At 40.1% G+C, this 20,758-nt stretch overlaps 1 protein-coding gene across 4 annotated transcripts in view; it reads right to left on the bottom strand.

Moving 5' to 3' along the window:
* Positions 1-19,432, bottom strand: part of alkal1 (ALK and LTK ligand 1) — a 55,629-nt gene extending 36,197 nt beyond the window's left edge. The window contains exons 1-4 of one of the 4 annotated variants that reach the window (XM_048529795.2): positions 19,021-19,432; positions 17,978-18,238; positions 13,721-13,774; positions 13,533-13,616 (exon numbers count right to left, since the gene is read on the bottom strand). In XM_048529795.2, the coding sequence (XP_048385752.1) occupies positions 13,533-13,616; positions 13,721-13,774; positions 17,978-18,236 (397 nt within the window). In that variant the 5' untranslated portion in view covers positions 18,237-18,238; positions 19,021-19,432. Of the gene's footprint in view, positions 1-13,532; positions 13,617-13,720; positions 13,775-17,977; positions 18,239-18,448; positions 18,616-19,020 lie in introns of those variants that run through there. The other 3 variants (XM_048529796.2, XM_048529792.1, XM_048529793.1) reach the window with 3 other exon arrangements.
* Positions 19,433-20,758: the final 1,326 nt, after the last annotated feature.

The following is a 20,758-nucleotide window of genomic DNA, read 5'->3' as shown; positions in this document are numbered from 1 at the left end:
GTTCATCCCCTCCCCCCACTGCACCACACAACCAGCCCAGCTCTTCCCCCCCACCCACTGCATCCCAAAACCAGTCCAACCTGTCTCTGCCTCCCTAACCGGTTCTTCCTCTCACCCATCCCTTCCTCCCACCCCCAGCCGCACCCCCAGCTACCTACTAACCTCATCCCACCTCCTTGACCTGTCCGTCTTCCCTGGACTGACCTATCCCCTCCCTACCTCCCCACCTACACCCTCTCCACCTATCTTCTTTGCTCTCCATCTTCGGTCCGCCTCCCCCTCTCTCCCTATTTATTCCAGTTCCCTCCCCCCATCCCCCTCTCTGATGAAGGGTCTAGGCCCGAAACGTCAGCTTTTGTGCTCCTGAGATGCTGCTTGGCCTGCTGTGTTCATCCAGCCTCACATTTTATCATCTTGGAATCTCCAGCATCTGCAGTTCCCATTATCTCTGATCTCTATGGTAGACATACCTGCCTGTTTTCCATAATCCTTTTAGCTTTCAATGACATTGTCTCCGTGGTTTTCTGGGAGGAGAATTCAGTATCCTGATGATAGGAAAAGGTGAAGTCACGGTCGTCTTATTTGACCATAGAGCGACTCCTTTACCAAAATGTATTAGTCTATGTTAAATTGAACTGATTTTCAGTCTTCCAATTGCACCAGTTAGTGTGTCATGAAATCTATTGGTGCGCTTCTTTGTGCTTATATCATTTCTATATCCTGTGTCATCTGTAAATTTTTAAATTAAACTCTGTATTCTGAAGATAATGTTGTTAATATGTATTAAAGAACAGCAATCCTAGGAATACTACTCTATGCTTTCCTCCAACCTGAAAGTTTATAGTATACCACTGCACTCTGCTTTCCATTGTTTAGTCAACTGTGTGTGCCCTTTAATTATAACGGGCTTTAGATTTGCTCACCACATAATTCAGAAGTACTTCAAATGTCTTTTTAAACTTCATATTCACAACGGCACTACCCTCTGCTACTTCTCAAAGCATTCAATCAAAATAGCAAAATTTATTAGCTCCCACTTTTCCAAACATTTATAAATTTTGTCACAGATAATAATTAGAAATGCTTCTCCACTGTTGTGTTTGGCTGATGAGATTGCAGTTGCCAGATTTATTCTTCTCCCCTTTTTGAAATAGGAAATAACATTTGTAATCTTTGCAATCGCTGGAACTACTCCATGTTTGGAAAGTTTGGAGGATTATGGTGGAGGCAACAATTTTCTTTTGCTCCTCTTTTCACTTGCAGCATACCTGATTGTCCCTCTTCTTGTCTGACGTTTGCTATGTCTTAACCCTTAATGAGATGCTCAGAGACCTTTTGGTATGTGGAATTAATGATGTAACCATGTAAAAGTGTCTGCTAGCTGAAGCCCAACTGGACTTCAAACAGGCACTACAACTGCTTTGTCATTAGAAAATGCGGCATGTGGAAAGAGTAAGTTACAGGGTATGCTAATGGAAATTGACACCCTTACCAGGCTGATTAATTGGTCAAATTAAGAAAGGAAACTAACAACAAAAGTACATGAACACCAGCTGGCTACAAAAAGGTATGACCAATACTCACTCATCTCAATCCACATGGACAAGGAGAACCACAACTTTGGCTGGGGCAGCACCAAGATCCTGGCTTAGGCTAGGCAGAGAGAAGCGCAAGGATTCCTGGAAGCATGGCACTCCATGAAGCATGCTATTAATAAATACATTGAACTTAATCCCATATACATTCCGCTACGGAGGAAACCCGTAAGTGAGGTAATCCGTCGCAACGGACTCCAGACTTTAAAAAACAGACAGGAAAACGCACTGATGCTTCATCAGAGGCTGCACTGAGGATGTTACCAAACTAGGTAATGAAAAGTCTGCAGAACAACACCAGCTCGACGAGCCAACCAACCTCAACAGGCCTATTAAGATTGGGGGATATCACTTGAGTGAAGGCAATGCATAGCCTCATTCTGGACATATCCTGAACAGAGGGAATCTAGCTCAGCCTACAGCAAAACCCCAAAACAAAGCCAAGCCTCAGCCAAACAGTTAGCATTTTCTTAGGTCCAGATCTGCAAGGCATTGTAGTTACTGCCATGATGTAGACTTGACATAGCAGAACAGTCCCACTAAGCCTGAATTGAGTATGGGAACTCACAGGCCGGTATCCAGAACAGTGCGCACCCTGGAAAGCCCACCTACATCTGGTTGGAACAGTTAGGTTACTTAGTGACAGTCAAATCAGAAGCAATCACAATAAACATCTGGTTAAACCGTCACTCAGTTTTAATGGCAGTTGAAAACATCACAACTGTATCAGCAATCACAGAACCAGTCTTTAACAAAATTCACACTGGACGCCAACCCTTAAGTTTGCATGAGACCTTGGCTATATTGAGAACTCATAACAGGGAACCTTTACAGACTAGGGGTACAACTTTGATTCCATTCTTATATCAGAGGCAGCTAATTCGGTTACCACTGATTGTAATAAATGACTCAGGCCCAAGCCTGAGAAAGATTCACCTTGATTGGCTGAACATTTTTCAATTGTGTCATGGCTACCTAGCCCTTATTAAATACCCAAAAGCTTTTCAAGAATGCCTAGAGACTGTCAAAAGAGCCAAATCCACCTTGCATGTTGACCAGGAAACAGTTCCATGATTCTGCAAGGCTTGCCCAGTGTTATTTCTTAAAGTACAGGCAGAAATCAGGAGGCTGGAAAACAAAGAAATCATCAAACTAGTAACAATTTGCAGAATGAGCAGCACCAATCATTCCGATTGTGAAGTCCAGCGGGCATTTTGAACAAAATGGTAAACCACTTCTTCCAGCTGGATAAATATCCAATCCCTCACATAGTGGACTTATACACAATGTTGGTGAGGGAGCTGTTCGTCACTAAGCTGGACATGAGCCATGCTTACCTGCAATTGGGGTTACATGATGATTCCCAGAAGTATGCTATAGTTAATACCCATAAGAGTTTGAACCAGTATATGAGACTGTGATTTTGGCATCATCAACCTGTGCCATTTTTCAGCAGATGATGGAGAACATTCTACAAGATCCACACCAGGTTGTCATTTATCTGGATGATGTGTTAAAAACAGGGAAGCCAATAAAGAGCATTTGGAGAACTTGCACATAGTTCTTAGACATTTCTCCAAAGTAGTTTTAAACCTTGGAAAGGAAAATTGTGTGTTCCAGGCATCGCTTGTGGCCTACTTGGGCTACAGAGTCAATAAGACCAGGAAGTTAAAGTGAGGGCAATCAAAACTGCCCTGGCTCACACGTCTGTACCAGAGCTTAGGTCTTTTCTTGGATTGGTAAATTATTAGAGAAAGTTCATACATATCCTGGCCTCTATCCTGCCACCCTTACATCTGCTATTGAAAAAGGGTCAGCCTTAGAAATGGACTCGTAGCAAAGTGAAGAAGCAACTATAATTGTTTAAGGTGTTGGCACACTATTATCCCAAGTGAAATCTGGTGTTAACATGCAACGCCTTCCCATTTGGTATTGGGGTAGTGTTGGTTCACAGATCTCCCAACGATAGGAACATCCAATTGCATATGCTTCCTGGACTTTGGTTGATGCAGAGTGCAGAAATACCCATATAGAGAAGGAAGATTTGGCAATCATCTTTGGTCTGAGAAAGCTCCACTGATATCTTTATGGATGTAAATGTGTAATAGTAACTGACCACAAACCCCTGCAAGAGCTACCAAAGAGGATAAGATTGTGTCACCCACAGTTTCAGGTCGAATTTGGCAGTGGGCTCTCTTTCTAAGTGCATATGATAACCAGATCAAACACTGTTTGGGTGGCAAAGTGGCCAATGTGAATGCCTTCAGCTGCCTCCCACTTGTAGATTCACCACTAGTGAATGAGTCCATTCTAGTTTTAATCTTTCTAGACACCCTCCTGGTCATCGCTGACAATATCAGACTGCGGACACAAAAAGATCCAGTTCTGGCAAAACTAAAAGAGTTAGCAGTGATGGAGGAAATAAAAAGACCATCACCACCAGAAATGAAACATTTTTGGACCCAGTGAGACAAAATCACAGCAGAGGACTGTACTTTATTATGGGGAGCAAGAATTATTGTCCCAAGTAAAGGTTGTCACCAGATACTGGCTGATCTCCACCAGCGTCATCCAAAATGAAGGTATAATGAGATGTTACGTCTGGTAATCAGCAGTGGATACAGTCATAGTCACATTGGTGGGGCAGTGCTCAGAGTTCCAACAAAGACAAAAATTACAGCCAACAAGTCCCCCAAATTCATGGGAATGGACAGGTAAACCCCGAACTCGGTTACATGTCAACCAATCCAGCCTTTCATGGGCTCAATATTCTTAGTCATTCTAGATGCCCATTCAAAGTCACTGGACATGCAAACATTTCATTCTTCAAACACAGGAACGATGATAGAAAGGCTGTGAGCATCTTTTGCAACCCATGGGCTCCTGGGAGTGTTGGTCACTCTGCATCAGATAATGGGCCATTGTTTATCAGCAGGGAATTCATGTATTTCCTAAAGTCGAACAGCATTTAGCATATAAGGACAGCTCCATGCCATCAATTGTCCAATGGTCTGGTGGAAAAGAGCAGTACAAACTTTGAAGGCAGGCTTAAAACAACAGTCTGCACCTTCACTCGATACTAAACTGTCCAGGTTCCTATTTGATTATTGGACAACCATTCATGCAACTACATGGACAGCTCCAGCAGAGTTGCTAATGCGGAGAAGACTCTGCACTAGGTCATCTGATCTTCCAGAACCTGGGGGTGGGGGAGGAGGGTGGTGGGGGTGTTGAAAAGACATCAGAAACACCAGTACCGGACACAAGACTCCTCTAAGTAAGAGACAGTTTACTTCAGAGGAACGTTTGGTGCTGAAACCAAGGAAATGGCCCTGCATGGTTAGGAAGTATGGTTGACGCAAGGTCAGGTCCAGTCACATACAAAGTTCAGGTAGGTGAGGCAGTCCCGAACAAGCACGTGGACCCTATGAAAGCTGCAAATTCACAAACAGGTAGGAGCAAAACATACCCGCCCCCTCGGAACACCCGGAAAGGTTTTTGAGACCCATGGGGTTCTCCCCTTCTATCTAGCATCGAAGAAATCTCAGAGTCTGAGATGGACACGATGGATGTCACATCCTTGATGCCTTTACCGCCTGAAAAAGAGGATGAATTTCTTTGGAGATGCTCTGGGTGCAGGAAGTGGGCTGCAATCTGGTGCATGATGCCTGTATCAGAAACTGAGTCGTTGGAATCAGACCCGGTGCGAAATCGTCCCAGGAGAGGCTACAAGAAAAAGAGCATGCCTATGTCCCCAGACTTAGGAGGGGATTGTAATGTGGTAGAATATGAGTTCCCTGATTGGACCAGGTTAACAGCCCCAGTCAGGGAGCTCTAGCTGACAAGTATAGACAGGAGTGATAGAGGTTCTGATCACTCTGAGAGCTGGCTCTGAGGAAGCTGACCAAGTGTACATAAAGGGTGATTTGATGATGGGATACCGGCCTTTGTGGAGTTATTACATCCGCTGTCTCACGAAAGCAGCGAACATCAGCAAAGATACCTCCACCCTGGTTATATTCTCTTCTACCCTCTTCCATCAGGCAGAAGATATAAAAGTTTGAAAACACATACCAAAAGATTCAAGAACAGTTTCTTTCCAGCTGTTTCAGACTTATGGACAAATGTCTCCTACATTGGAGTTGATCCTTCTCCGCACTTTCTCTGTAGCTGTAAAACTGTATTCTGCAATATCAAGGTGCAGAACTAGATGAACACAGCAGGCCAAGCAGCATCAGAGGAGCAGGAAAGCTGACATTTTGAGCCTAGACCCTTCTTCAGAATATTTTCTGAAAAGGGTCTAGGCCCGAAATGTCAGCTTTCCTGCTCCTCTGACGCTGCTTGGCCTGCTGTGTTCATCCAGCTCTATGCCTTGTTATCTCAGATTCTTCAGCATCTGCAGTTCCTACTATTTCTCAAACTGTATTCTGCATTCTGTTCTATTACCCTGATGTACTTTTGTAAGGTATGATTTGTCGGGATAGCAGCAGCACAATACTTTTCACTGTGCTTCAGGACGTGACAATAATAAATCAAATCAAACTTATTCCTATTACCATTGTCAAACCACATCAATGATATCATTATTTCTCTTAAGAATAATACGTAAGTATTAAAAAAATATTGGGCTGGAATTAATGCTATTTGCACTTTGTGTAGAGGCCGGCATACCCAGCAATGACCAATCACCAGTATCTACCATTAAGAAAATACAGCAGATAAAGTTCTGATTGGGCATTGGAATGCTGTTAAATTGGCTTCTCAGCCCATCAGGTGCTTCAACACTGAAGTCTCATCATCACCTGAAGCTGCTGGCCAATCAGAGGCTAGCATCCTCTGAGAGCTGGCAAGCATCACCGGCGAACCAGGCACTGGGTCATGAAGAGCTACACTGGCATAAGGATGTTTTTTGGTGTGACTTGATTTGATTTATTTGTAGTCATGTGTACCTATGTAGAGTGAAAAGCTTAGTTTGCAAGCAGTACAAGCAGAAGATAGTAAGCAAGGACATGCAGATCGGTTACACTGCACAAGGAGTTCAACATTAAAAAGAACATTATTGATAAATTTTTCACACTTAGAATAAGATCTGCTGTAGAGAGCTGGCGAGAAGTTGCCTGGCGTCGGTGCCATCTACTCCCAAATGTTTTGTTTTTATGGTGTTTGCATGGTAGGTGTATCCAAAGACTCAGCACTCTGAGAGGAAAAAAAAGCCTAAAGATTTGTTTTACATAGGTGACTCCTGGCTTTTATACAATGAGCCCTAGTTCAAGATTCTCCAAAAATAGGAAGTGTTTGTTTCCACATCTACCCTATCAAGACCCCCACAAGATGTTATATGTTTCTATCAAGTCACTCTCACTCTTGCAAACTTCAGCAGATACAAGTCTAGCCTGTCTAACTTTTCTGAGTAGACAATCCAGGGCAGCACAGTGGCACAGTGGTTAGCACTGCTGCCTCACAGTACCAGGGTCCTGTGTTCAATACCAGCCTTGGGCGACTGCCTGTGAGGAGTTTGCACATTCCCCCTATGTCTGCATGGGTTTCCTCCCACAGTCCAAGGATGTGAAGGTTGGGTGGATATGCCATGCTAAATTGCCCATAGTATTCAGTGATATGTAGATTGGGGGATGGGTCTGAGTGGGATGCTCTGAGGTTTGGCGTGAACTTGTTGGGTCAAAGGGCCTGTTTCCACACTGTAGGGATTCTGTGCTTCTATGAACCCCCATTCCATATATCAGTGTTGCAAGACTTCTCTGAACTGCCTCCAATGCATTTACATGCTTCATTAAAAAGGTGGACAGTGATGCTCACATTACTTCAAGTACATTCCCAGCAGTGCCCTACATCATAGAAGCAGGACCTCTCCTCTTCTATATTCAATTCTTTTCTCAATAAATCATAACATTCTATTATCTTTCTTAATTACTTGGTGTACCTGGACACTAACCTTCTGCAATTCATGCAAGAAGATATCTGCATTCTTCAGTATCCTCGAGCTCTGCAATTTCTCACCACTTAGGTAGAATACTTCTTTATTCTTCCAGCCAAAGGAGACAAAGTTCACATTTTCTAACATTATATTCCATTTGTAAGATCATTGTCTTACTTTCAATATCTTTTTGTAACCTCTTTGTTTCTCTTCAAAACTACTTTCCTACCAATCTTTATATCATATTTCCTCTCGCTACATCTATGTCATTGTTATAACTTTTAGCAACATTAAATTGTTGAGCTTCGAATATCAAGCCTTGTAGAACACTATTTGTTACATGTTGCCAATATGAAAAAGATCCACAGATGGCAATTGCTGCTTCGTGTTAGCTAGCCAATATTCCACCCATGCCACGATGATACTCTCTACACAATGGCTTTTATTTTCTTTTGATCTGGCACCTTTTCATATGCTTTCTGGAATAGTGCAATAGACAACAGACAATAGGTGCTGGAGTAGGCCATTCGGCCCTTCGAGCCAGCACCACCAGCAGTACATAAACTAATTCCCCTTTATCTGTATCATGTGTTACCTCCTCAAAGGCATCGAATAGATTGCTGACAGTTTCACAAAATAATTTTGACTCTGCCTAAGTAACTTAAACTTATCCAAGTGCCTTGTTATCACAGCTTCTAATATTTTGCCAATGATAGATGTTAATGTAATAGGTCCATAGTTTTCTGCTTTCTGTTTGAATAAAGGAGGAACACTTGTTTTCTTCCCATCTCGCGGGCAATCCCTAATTCAAGATACTTCTGCAAAATTAAAAGAATACCTCAACTGTCTCACTGGGCAATTTTTATAAGACCCTAGGATTAAGATTGTCAGGACCCAAGCACTTGCCAGGCCGCAGCTCAATTTATTCAATTCTACTCCTCTGGTAATTGTAGCTTTGCTAAATTCCCTCATCCCTTTAATTTCCTGATTTATTGCTGGTGGGGTGTTACATATATCCTTCATAGTGAAGGCTGATGCAAAATATTGAAAAATGTGATTTCCTTATTTTCCATCAGAATTCTCCACCCACAATTTCTGTTGGAACAACATTCACTTTGTTAGTACTTTTCTTCTTTAACTATTTATAGAAACTGTTAAAATCAATTTTATGCTTCTGGCTTAATTTCAGTCATTCTCTAAAATTTCCCTTTTTTTGTTCATTTTTAATAGAATGGCTACTCTTCTGTCCTTACATATATCTTTGCACATTCTTTTTCCTCTTTTAGATCGATGCTATCTGTAACACTTCTCATTAATCATAGAAGATGGCTCCATCTCTTGAAATTTTCTACTTGTTGAAATATACCTTCTCTTTTTATTCTGAAATAATCCCTTACATGTCTGCCTCTACCTCTCTATAGGCCTAACCTTGAAGCAAGTTTGCTAATTACTTTTGACTGCTCTGCTTTCCTGCCCTTATAGTTCCTTTCAAACAATTTTTAAAAAATAGTCTTGGACCTGCTTTTCTCTCTTTCAAAGTGAAAGTAAAATTCATTCATTATATGGTGACTGCTACCCCAATGTGCTTTTACTGTAGTATCATTCATTCATGTCATCACAATACATAACACCAGATCTAGTTTAGCCTGTTGTTTGGTCGATTTCAGAACATGCTGTTCTAAGAACTGAAACCATACTATGGATTTCTCATCTAGTATACCTTTACCAATTTGAGACTTCCAGTCTGAAAGTGAATTAAAATCTCCCATGATTATCACCATGTCTTTCTGACAAGCTGTCATTATTTCTTCCTTTCTGCCCTGCATTATTTTTGTGTGGCCTGTACACCAGTCCCACAAGTTTTATTATTCTTCATCATAGTCAAACTGGTTCTACGTCTTGGTTTCCTGGGCTTTGGCTAATCACTCAAAGGAGGGAACAAGCCAGCCCCTTGAAGCATACCACTGTATAAACATTCCCATTACCAGATGTGCAATGGGGCGGAGGGTAGTGGAGTATTTTTGTTTTTGGTTAATAAACATATAACATCACATTGAACTCCACGTTAGAAATGTAGCATAAAATTGCAAGTCTATATACAACTTATTATTGCACTGCTTCTGGAGTCACCATTACCGTGTCTAAAGAGTGCTGAGTGCCACCAATACAATCCTAAAGGAAATAAACCAATCCAAAAAGGATGACTTGGAAGCTGTAGCAAGAGAAAGAGATTTTTTTGTTTTTGCATCACTGGACACTACTCACGGTTTAAGTGAAATGATACGTTTGCTCACAGTGCACTATGGTCCAAAACGTCACTGCACTTCCACTTGTTTAGACTTTGCCCCTTCTAGCCTGAAGCATCTTGAAATTCCAAGTTCCCATATTACAGGATCCTCCCTGTTCTTGCATGTCTGTTGCTAGATGCATCACTTGATTGCTGCTGGCTTAGAAATTCAGTGCAGCTGCTCACTATCACCTAGAGTTATTTATTTTGTTCTATTAAAAATTGACCTATATTGCCCTGAAAAGACTGGTCCCAGTAGAGGTTCCAGAAATAAGTTTTAGAGGTTCCAGGTTTGGAATTCATGGCAAGACAATGGATTCATTTGTTAGAAATAGCAAAATTAGTGGACTAGTGTTAATTGAGTGGTACATAAAAGCTAATCTTTATCTTTCATAGCACATCATAGGTCCAACCTGTCTTTGAAACTTAGGTTGCTTTTGTCTCATCACTCTTTCTTGACACTGAATAATAATATATATCAGTTGACCTTAATCCATAAGAACCATGTTATTAAAGGAAAGAGGCAAAAGAACATGAGGAGAAGTGCGATGATGACATTTATTTTCTACTACGTAAAGGGATCAAACGACAAAAAAGGGTGAAAACATATGCAGCTATAATTCATACAAAAGGAGAATATTACTGATGCTGAAAATCTGAAATAAAAACACGAAGTGTTGAAAAATCTGCTAAACTCGGCAAGCCTGATATCATCAGATGAGACAGAAACAACTAGTATTTCGAATTCAGTTTACTTCTTTAGAGCTGAAGGGAAGTCGGAGCCAGGCTGTCTCCATTTGGTTCCTATCCTGTGTCATTTTGGTTTCAAAATGTTTGTTCCAACCATGACACAATTGAATAATGCAGCAACCTCGATGGGCTAAATTGTCCACTCCTGTTCCCATGATGTTGAGGAGAGAAAAGTCCTTATATCTTATCAATTGATAATGACAATAATGATGTTGAGTAGAAGGATGAGGATGAACATCCAATTTCTTGTTCCTCTATTGTTCTTGTCTGGTTTATATTAATTTAACATCCTTGTCATCCTTATTTCTTCCTCGAATTAACGTGAAAGGAATTAAATAGCAGGAATAAGGAAATATCAACTAAGTCACTGAGCTTGAAGGCGATGGAAACAGAAGATGTGGATGGGAAAGGGGCCATTCCTCAGCAAAGGATGTAGAAATAGTTTCCCTAAGCTGAGAAGGCAGCAGCCTCAAATCTCTTAGACATTCCTATGAAGACATACATTGTGCGCATGCATCAAGATATACTTGGTCACTGAACAGGATGTTGACTCAAGTCATCTTGTCTCATATGCATCCATATTAGGGAAAGGTTTTCCTTCTGTCAGACATTAACGAAGTATGTATTAACTGTATTTTCCAATCCTGCCCTCCCCACCCCTCACCATAGCAGCGTCCAAAACAAGTCTGTACCTTATCTTGTTACAACTGTACAGGCAATTGCTGAGGCTGCACTTGAACTGTGTACAATTTTGGCCCATGTATGTAAGAAAAGATACACTGGCACTACAGGAAGTTCAAACGGGATTTACTAGTTTAATTCCTGGGAGGAGAGGGTTGAGTTATCAATGATGGTTAAACAGGATAAGCCTTTATTTATTCAGTTTAGAAAAATGAGGAGTGATCTTATCGAAACAGAAAAGATTCTGAAGGTGCTTAACAAGATAACTGTTGAGAAAATGTTTCCACCAGTGGTGGAATCTCAAACTAGGGGACATGGTTGCTGAATGAGGAGATGTTCATTTAAAATGAAGATGCAAAGGAATTTCTTCTCCCAGAGTGTAGTAAGCATCTAGTAATCTCTACCCCAGAGAGTTGTGGAGGACACATCACTGGAAGTATACAAAGAAGAGGTAGATAGATTTTTGAAACATCAATGAGTTGAGAATTATGAGAAGCTCACATGAAAGAAAAAGTTGACCTGGAACAAATCAGCCATGATCTTGTTAGATGGATGGACAGGCTTGAAAGCTTAAATGGCTTACTCTTGCTTCCATTCTTATATTTTTATCCTCATCATAAGGACAGTCGTCAGCACTTAGGAACTGGGTGGCAAGTTCTTTTAACTCCTTTTGTGTATTTTTTTATGACACATTACATGAATTGGTTAAATGATGATGACCAATATGAGGTTTGTCAGTCAGTGTCTCCCAATGCCACTGATTGGATGAAATATCCTGACTATAAATACATGTTACAAAATAAACTACTACTAAACCACTGTAAATGAAATGCAAGCATCATGATGAACATAGTATTTCAGTCAGAATACCTCTGATATATAATGACTGCTCTTTATATTTTGTGCTTTAATTATACCCTATAGTTTTCCCCATCCTCTTTCATTATATGGCCTAGACTTTCCTTAGCAACTGATCATTTTCTACATTTTATGTACTTACTCTCAAGCAATCATGAGATCACAAATCCAGGTCTAAATTTCCAGCATATGCTCCCAAAGTGGAGCAAAACTTCACATAACATATCTGCATATTTAATATTCCTTGGATTAAATCTATTTTTGATATATGGAAGCAGCGTATTTGAACAATTTTGATCAACTGTAGTGCACGAAATAACAATTAGCTCAGCACAGCAGTACAAAAAATGAACATACGATTCTTAATAGACTATCACCAGACAATTTTGATCACAATTTGAGAATAAAATTGAATGCACACAAATCTTGATTGCAGATTGAGTCAATACAGGTCAAGTCAAGGCCCAAGTTTTGATCAGTGACCAAATAGTGTCATAAAGCTATTGCCTGTTATTATGACCACTGCAATTGAATTCTCTGACATTTGAAATCAGAAGACAAATTTGACTCAGTGTAAGGAAGAAACAGCAGAATATGGGGAGCCCTGAAAAATGAGGTCTTGGAGATTTTCCAAAAACTGAAAACTGGAAAATTCACTGAAAGATCACTGGGACCCACTGAAATCACCCAAAAAGTAAGTACAGAATGTGAACTTGCTAGGAGGAACCGAAATGTTCATTATTCATTCGTGTGAGCAAAACTCGAAAGAGGCCCATAGTAATCTTGTGGGCAAGAAGAGCTCTCTTTTAGTGGTTGTAAAGCATTTAATTATTGCTCTGGGCTTCATGAGGCCTTCTTTTTCAGTGTTGTCATTTTTGACTGGCAGGTTTGAGACCTTGTGGCAGTTAGCCATGTCTGCTGATAAAATGGTACACATATCTGATGACCCCACTGAGTCATGACATTGCCACTTAAATTGGGATCCTGCCTGCCAGAGCTGGTGGTCCATGCCTAATGCCAGGCTGGTTAATATGCTGGGGATTATCTGAGAATTGTCATTTTGTGCACCACAGTCAAAGTTGTTTAAAATTTCCAAGTAGTTTTAAAGACAGTTGAAAATAGCAGTCAATATTATCACTAAAAAGTAAAATTGGAACAAATTTTACTTATTTAGGCACAGACAATGACATACACTCAATGACACCTGGAAACAACATTCTGTCACCCACTAATCATTGGTTGAAGATTAATATCCAGAAGTGTCAGCTTTTTGTTGATATTTAGTTACTGTTTAGCCAAATATAAATTTTCACTAAATTAGTATTTCAATTTTAAGTTCATAATGCTACATTATAAAGCTTTAAAATAAAGAAGACACCCTTTTATAAGGAATAAGCTCTTGATAAATAAAGAAGCGTTTAGTACTCACAAGCTGGTGTAGAGCAATCCCTTGTGTTATAATAGAGGCGGTGAAATTGCTTACTGCATTCAGATGAGAATGAGATTGGTCCTGCTTGATAATTAGTGGAAGTTTTATAAGATTAGTTCAGTCACAGGAAATGTGTTATTTTAATACATCTTGATTAATTTAATACAAAATATTAACTATATTCCTACCTGCAAAATGCTTTATGAACTTTTCTTTTGCATTAGGGTCTCTACGGACAACCTCTGAAAGAAAATTAAAAGATGATCACATTGCTCGTCCTTATGCTCTTATCGGAATAATAATTGTAATATGTTTTGTATAAGTATACATTGATGAAAAAAATGCATGACACATATTTTCATTATCTCAAATATCAAAAGTACATTTTTGAAGAAAAAGATTGGTTACTGTTCACAAAGTGACTTACACCGAGGCTGCTGCCTGAGACCTATTTGTTTTAAAGAGCCGCCAGTCAAATTGGAAACCCATGGAGCTTGACTTACAAAATGGAAACTTTAAATGCTGGAAATCTAAAGTGAAAAGTGCTGAAAAAAGCCTAATTGTTCTGACAGAGGGTTTCTACCAAAAATGTCAACCTGTCTTCTTATTGAAAGATATTGGGTTACCTGCGTAGTTATAGCATTTTCGGTGTTTTACTAATATTCTTGATTATTTGTTGTATCTTTAAAATGAATTCATTGTATTCTTGAGATTTTTCTTCTAGTTATGGACATATGAATAAGAGAAGTCATGTTGTTAATTTACTGATGTGGCTGTTAGAGTGTTATATTTTGGTTACCCAATCTATTCCTAATGTTGGAGCAAGTTCATTGAGATAAAGTCTCCATCTGACTGATGAAAAATAAGAAATTCTAATGAACTCCAGAGGATATGAAAACCATGAACAGCAAGTGCCTTCTCTAACCATTTCTACCCACGAACTCACACATGTATTGGAGAGAAGTCAACAAATAGATATGGCAATTCACTAGTTTTTGAGATCAGCAATATTCCACCAATCTTCATATCAGAAAAAAAAATAGGTCAGCCTAAAAAAAATGTTTTTTTTAACTAGATGGGATTGGTTAGTACTGCTGCCTCACAGCACCAGGGACACGGGTTCAATTCCACCGTCGGGCGACTTTCTGTGTGGAGTTTGCACGCTCTCCACGTGTCTGCGTGGGTTTCCTTCGGGTGCTCCAGTTTCCTCCACAGTCCAAAGATATACAGCCGAGGTGAATTTGTCATGCTAAATTGCCTGTAGTATTCAGAGATCTGTAGATTAGGTGGGTTATAGGGGAATGAGTCTGGGTGGGATGCTCCAAGGGCCAGTGTGGGCTTGTTGGGCTGAAGGACCTGTTTCCTCACTCTAGGGATTCTAAAAAAAAGTTAATTCATAATTTGCAAGGGAAAAAATGAATATGTAACTAAGCTGAAGTTATTCAAGTACTTTGTAAAGTTATTTAAAACTTTGTAATTACTTTCTAGCAAGGGGATATTTTTAGCATCATGTCTCTTACATACAGGTTATTTCCACAATTTCAGTCTCTCTGAAGTGATGATTGATGCAGTGTCAGCTTTCTGATCCAAAATACAATCATGACAGTTGCATAAAATATTCATATATATTTAGCCTGCCAATATTGAAGCAAAGATGCAAAACTTTAAACATTTAGATTTTGAAACCATCACAACCATGCAAATATTGGTATCAACTGCTAAAGCCTTTAGTCACTAACTTCAGAAGAGATTGGAACAGGGATCAATAATTTCCTGTTGGATCTAAAATTTTATAAAACGTTGGATCAGTTTGGTTTTTAGTTATATTGTTTTTGTTTCTACAAGTCATACAGAGGACAATGAAGTAATCCTATGAGCAAATTATTGCAGATGCTGGAATCTGTACCGAAAACAAAAAATGCTGGAGATCACAGCAGATCAGGCAGTATCCACGGACAGAGAACAAGCTAACTTTTCAAGTCTAGAGCCAGATCTCTGATGAAGAGTCATCTAGACTCAAAATGTTTGCTTCCTCTCTCTCCATGGATGCTGCCTGACTTGTGGTGATCTGCAGCACTTTTTGTCTTCAAAAAAGGTATCTTACAATTCTGAAATTAGTCAATAGAGGGTAGTATTGTTGTAAATTAATATTGCGAATGATGGCTTTCAAGCTGTTAATAAATATAGTCACCAGTTCATGTACAGTGTGTTTGGAAAAATTGACTAAAGGAAGGAACTCTTTTTTTAAATCCAAAGATGTCCTGGTTGGATGGATTGGCCGTGCTAGATTTGTCTATAATGTCTAGGTAGACTAGCCAAGGGAAATGCAGGGTTGCAGGGTTAAGATAGGGGATTCAGTCTGGGCTCAATGCTGCTCAAAGGGTTGGTGTGGACTCAATGGGCAGAATGGGTTATTTCTATTATTCTATGTAATATAGAACGTCTCCAGCTGTACAGCCACTGGCCTAAGCTATGTCAGAGCAGGCAGGTGAGACTAAGTTTAGTTTCATAGAATCCATAGAATCCCTACAGTGTGGAAACAGGCCCTTCAGCCCAACAAGTCCACACCGAGCCTTGGAGCATCCCCCCAAGGCCCATCCTCCTATAACCCACACACCCCTGAACACTATGAGCAATTTAGCATGGCCAATTCACCTAGCATACACATCTTTGTATTGTGTTTGGAAATGTGTTTGGCATGGACTGGTTGGACTGAAGAGTCTGTTTCCACGCTGTATGACTCTATGACTCTATGTGGTGCCCATACCCAATTCAATACTCTCTGTTCAAAATAATTTATGTGGGTGCAAGCAGAGAGGGAATAACTGGGTTTCCAACAAACAACACTATTCCCATCTGCCTCCTCTTTGCACCCAGAATAAAAAGCAACAGGACAAAAGTGGCCAGTATTCCTGTTATCAGGATATTTCATTATGAGAAAAGAGGACTGAAAATTGAGTGTATTACAGACCCCACCAATCATCCCTTTTAGCCTTCACCCAAGTTCAAGAATTTCATGATTAAACATTCTTTGAGACCACAATTTTCTTAAATACAGACATGTCTCCATTAAAACAGTAGATCAAAGGTTTTTGTACACCATCAAGTTTTATTTTATTGTAATTAAGCCTGCTGTTAGATTACACAGTTAATCTATGAGTTCAAATTATAGTGCCAGCATTCAACCACATCCCAACTGCCTAGGCAACTGATACCACTAACCTGCCCACTGGGAGAAAGCTCTATTCTTTGGAAATTTTTGTTTGCTCAGGGACAAGCAGAATTCCCATATTTCTGGATCTGAGCTGCAAAATGGGATTGGATCCGGTCCTATTCCGCATTTTTTATTTTTCATGAATTCAGCTAAACATGCTAAAATGACTCTGTCAGATGTACTGGAGTTCCTTTAGGCATTTTAACACAAAGAATAATTGAAAACTGAATATTTGTGAAGTTTCAGTAGTTATGAATTTGAAAACTAAATTTAACCTAAGTTCCCATTTAACAAAACATAACATTAAAGCAATAATAACAAATCCAAGCTCAAAATGTGACACTTGATTGATCCCAACTTGTGTTTTGTCATAAGCTTGGAAGTATGTTACTGTACACTGTTCAGTAAATTTATTTTCCAGATTATACACTAAAAAATATAAACTATAACAACTGTTAAATGGCCAAAACTTCACAACAGGTCCTTTTCAAACAGGGTCATTCCTACTTATATCGGTGAAGACTTTGTAATTGTGTTCAGAATTTACATTATCTGACTTTCCAGCCGTCTTCTGTCATGATCACAAGCAGACCACTGAGGTGCACCCAGATGAAATAATTTGTCCTGTAGACATGGAGCACATGACCCTGCCGTGTGTCGACACTGTTTCACAAACTAAAAGGGGACAGCTTTCATTTTATTTGTTTTATTTTTGGCAAAGGAACACCACATACAATATTTTTAAAACTTGTAATAAAATTCAGAATTTTACATTTGACCTGTTTTAAGACGCACAAGACAACATGGAGATCAAAAAACAACAAAAATGTGTCTAAGTCACTAGCCGTGACTTCTTGCGAAATGTATTAATAAATATTGGCTCTGATGCTTGAACAGCGCAGACGAAAAACATCATCTGATTTCAGGTCAGGCAGGACCTAACGGATAGAACCGTAACGCATGAGTTGTGATTCTACAGTACAAGTACAAATATTTATTTCAGGCTGCAGAAACAATAATTGATTCATCCTGGCGTGTTTTAATGCCACTCCTAATGAACAATGTGCCTGCGGTTGTATTTTTATACCTACCATTATGAGTGGAATGGTCCAAACACCTCCACATACTCAAACATGATAACCCGGGATTAAAGTCTTTAGTGTTGAGAGGCGGAGGACACCGCGTGTAACAGAGACATGAGCAATCAGGCACCTACCCTTTCAGCTCTTACCTATTGGTTTGTCCAACCTCGGGACAAACGCGGCTTTTTCTTTCGTGAAGTGCTTGTAGTCTTTGTCGTAGGCGTATAAAGTGCTGTATCGTTTGGCTATTTGCCTGTCCCCGTGATTGCTGTCTCTCATGCCTTGTAAAATGAGATCTAGAGGTGATTGTCTCGCTTTCTGCCTCGATTCTGCTCTGCGTTCACAGTGTCCCACAGTGACCAACAAAAGCACGATACCCAGCAAGGTGTGCCAATTTCTTCGGCCCATCTCTAAATAAAAGAGAGGTCGAGAGAAGATTAACGTTTCTTTCAGAAGCTTTTTGGAGTGCAAAGACAATCACGAATTCTCTCCTAATCCTGCCAGACAGCTTGCTGACCGAAACAATGTTCAGTTTTGCCCGGGGTGGGTTAAATCCGAAGTAGCGGAGCACAAAGTGAACTAGATTTTTTTTACATAAGACTGCTTAAATCAAATCTAACCCTTCTCATCACGGGATGAAGTGGTGTCACAAGGACAACTCAATCTCCACATTCCTGAGTTTTTATCCGGTTCTACATCATGCGAGCTGTCGCTCTGACCCTCCCCGTAACACTAGCTTCGTTCCAGACTTAATATCTGGTGAGCTCACATTTATAGACATGGATTAAGAAAGGTACTGCCAAAGCAGCACATTGAAATCCAGGCTTTAGTTCAGATCTACTTTGCACGCATCTTTGGATCGATCCATTTAACAAACTAGAGGAGGTTTCTTGGGGTTAGAAAAGCTTGTAAATACGACCCGAAATCTACACGGGAAATCACAGTGTAATTTTAAATATTTACGTGTTGCCTATGCAGAATATGCATCCCTCTGTGTAACTGTTCTTTCACCGTTCGAATATTTCACTCCAAAGTCATACGTTACATGAAATGGCTCGAAGTATTTCAAAATTTAAATTGAAAGCCATTTTTTTTCAAATCTATCTATACATAAATCAGCCATTCGAGCATTTCACCCAGTGCTTGGAACTGCTGTAATATATGTACATATACACATATAAAGCAAGCTCACCTGCATACCAAAGAAATTGTCTTGGACTACTGTCAACTTTCTTCCGAAGAATAAAATGACTCAAAAAGGTATTCCAGTGTTTTCAAATTACTCTTTTGCACTAAGTAGATCCAATGGTTCGAAGGAAAACGCACAATATTCTGCATTCATCCATCCACAGACCAGGCTTATATAAATGAGCCAACTGTTATTTCAATATGATACTATTGACTTTAGGTGGGTGGCAGGCAATGAAAACATCTCCTGGTAATCTCCCTTCAGAAGTTCCCGCTGGCACACGTACTCTTTCTCCCGGTGGGCTGTCATTGAGGGCCATCAATTAGGATCGATCTGAAGTCTTCTGCAAATTGAGATTTCCCCAAGAACAGGAAATGCCTGTCTAGTTATTTGCAAATCTGATCAAGCGCGGCTGTGTCGTGTTGTGCAAGGATTATGTTCACAATTTTGGGATTCCCTTAAACCTGCTGACGTCAGAGATGTCTGGTGAAGCCGGCAGAGTTTTCAGCAATTTTAAATATGAGACCAATCTGCAAGTAACAAAGGAGGTTCACTAAATAAGGACAATAAGTCTTGGAATTATGAACTAGGACTGTACTTAATTTAAAACAATCTGGGGAATCCTTGTGAAGCTACATTGATTACAAGTTTACAACTTCAGTGAAACTAGTTTCTCTATCAGTTAAATTTAGCCTCCGAACAACGTGTGCTAATACAAATAAAACCATTCAGCCCAACGAATGAAATCAGTTTTCTTCTGAAATGTCACCTCTTCAATAAATTCGCCTTGCAAACATTCATAAATGTTGTTGGTGTAAATGAGTTTGTTAATGGCTTGAAAAAGCAGTTTGTGCCTAACTGCTGCTCACTTGCATTTACCAGTTAGGCTGAATAACAAATTCGCCTCCAGCAATATAATTGGGAAACACTCCTGCAAACCTGAATTTAAACAGATGCAATAATCTGCATCTTTGGAATGAAAAAATAGATTTGTAATAATCCTAATTTGTGATCCCAGCAGAATGAAGACCCCAAATCGGTCAATGAAGACCCCGGTCGGGCATGGAATTTCACTCTGCTGGGAGTTTGAGGCAGGTTTTCCTCAGATTCACATGTCCAGCTTTGGAAAACTTGCCCTGTGCGACACAGTTTTCATTCTGGGGTGGGGTATGTTTGGGATTGATTTGCTTGTCTTCTGCTACTTCTGTTACTTCAGTTGGCATTGTGCTAGCATCACAGACTAACGTCCGGATTTTACTACCATTTCTATGGCCATGAGCCGTTGAAATGATAGTGCTGATAATGAACAACCATGGAGGCCATTCAGAGGTAGAAGTGAGTCTAAATAAAAAGAATGGTATTTCACACCTAGGCAACTTCAATGGGTTACAATGTACTACAGTGTGTAAAATGAGCTGTGTATCAGCTGAACTACATTGCACCCTCATCCTGCATGGCCACCACAGTCAATTTGCCACAGCTGTTATCTGTGTTTCATGTTTCAGTGACCATGGATGGCCCAGCAAAATTGTAGGACCACCACCCTCAGGTAGATCCCCACTGGGTCCCTGCCTCAAGAGGCTGTCTCCCATATTCCTCAATGCCCTGCAGTTGGATAGGTCAGTGGCCTGTGTCCACCTCTGCCAATGGAACAAGAAGACAATATGTAGATATGTTTGCAAGTGCAGGACAGCACAGTGGTGCAAGTACTGATGGGTTCACTTTAGTGTAATTTCTCACA

Source organism: Stegostoma tigrinum, chromosome 5 (assembly GCF_030684315.1).
Source record: "Stegostoma tigrinum isolate sSteTig4 chromosome 5, sSteTig4.hap1, whole genome shotgun sequence".
In the NCBI taxonomy this organism is placed as follows: Eukaryota; Metazoa; Chordata; class Chondrichthyes; order Orectolobiformes; family Stegostomatidae; genus Stegostoma; species Stegostoma tigrinum.
Note: the sequence above shows the minus strand (reverse complement) of the source record. Positions and strands in the feature narration are given on the sequence as shown.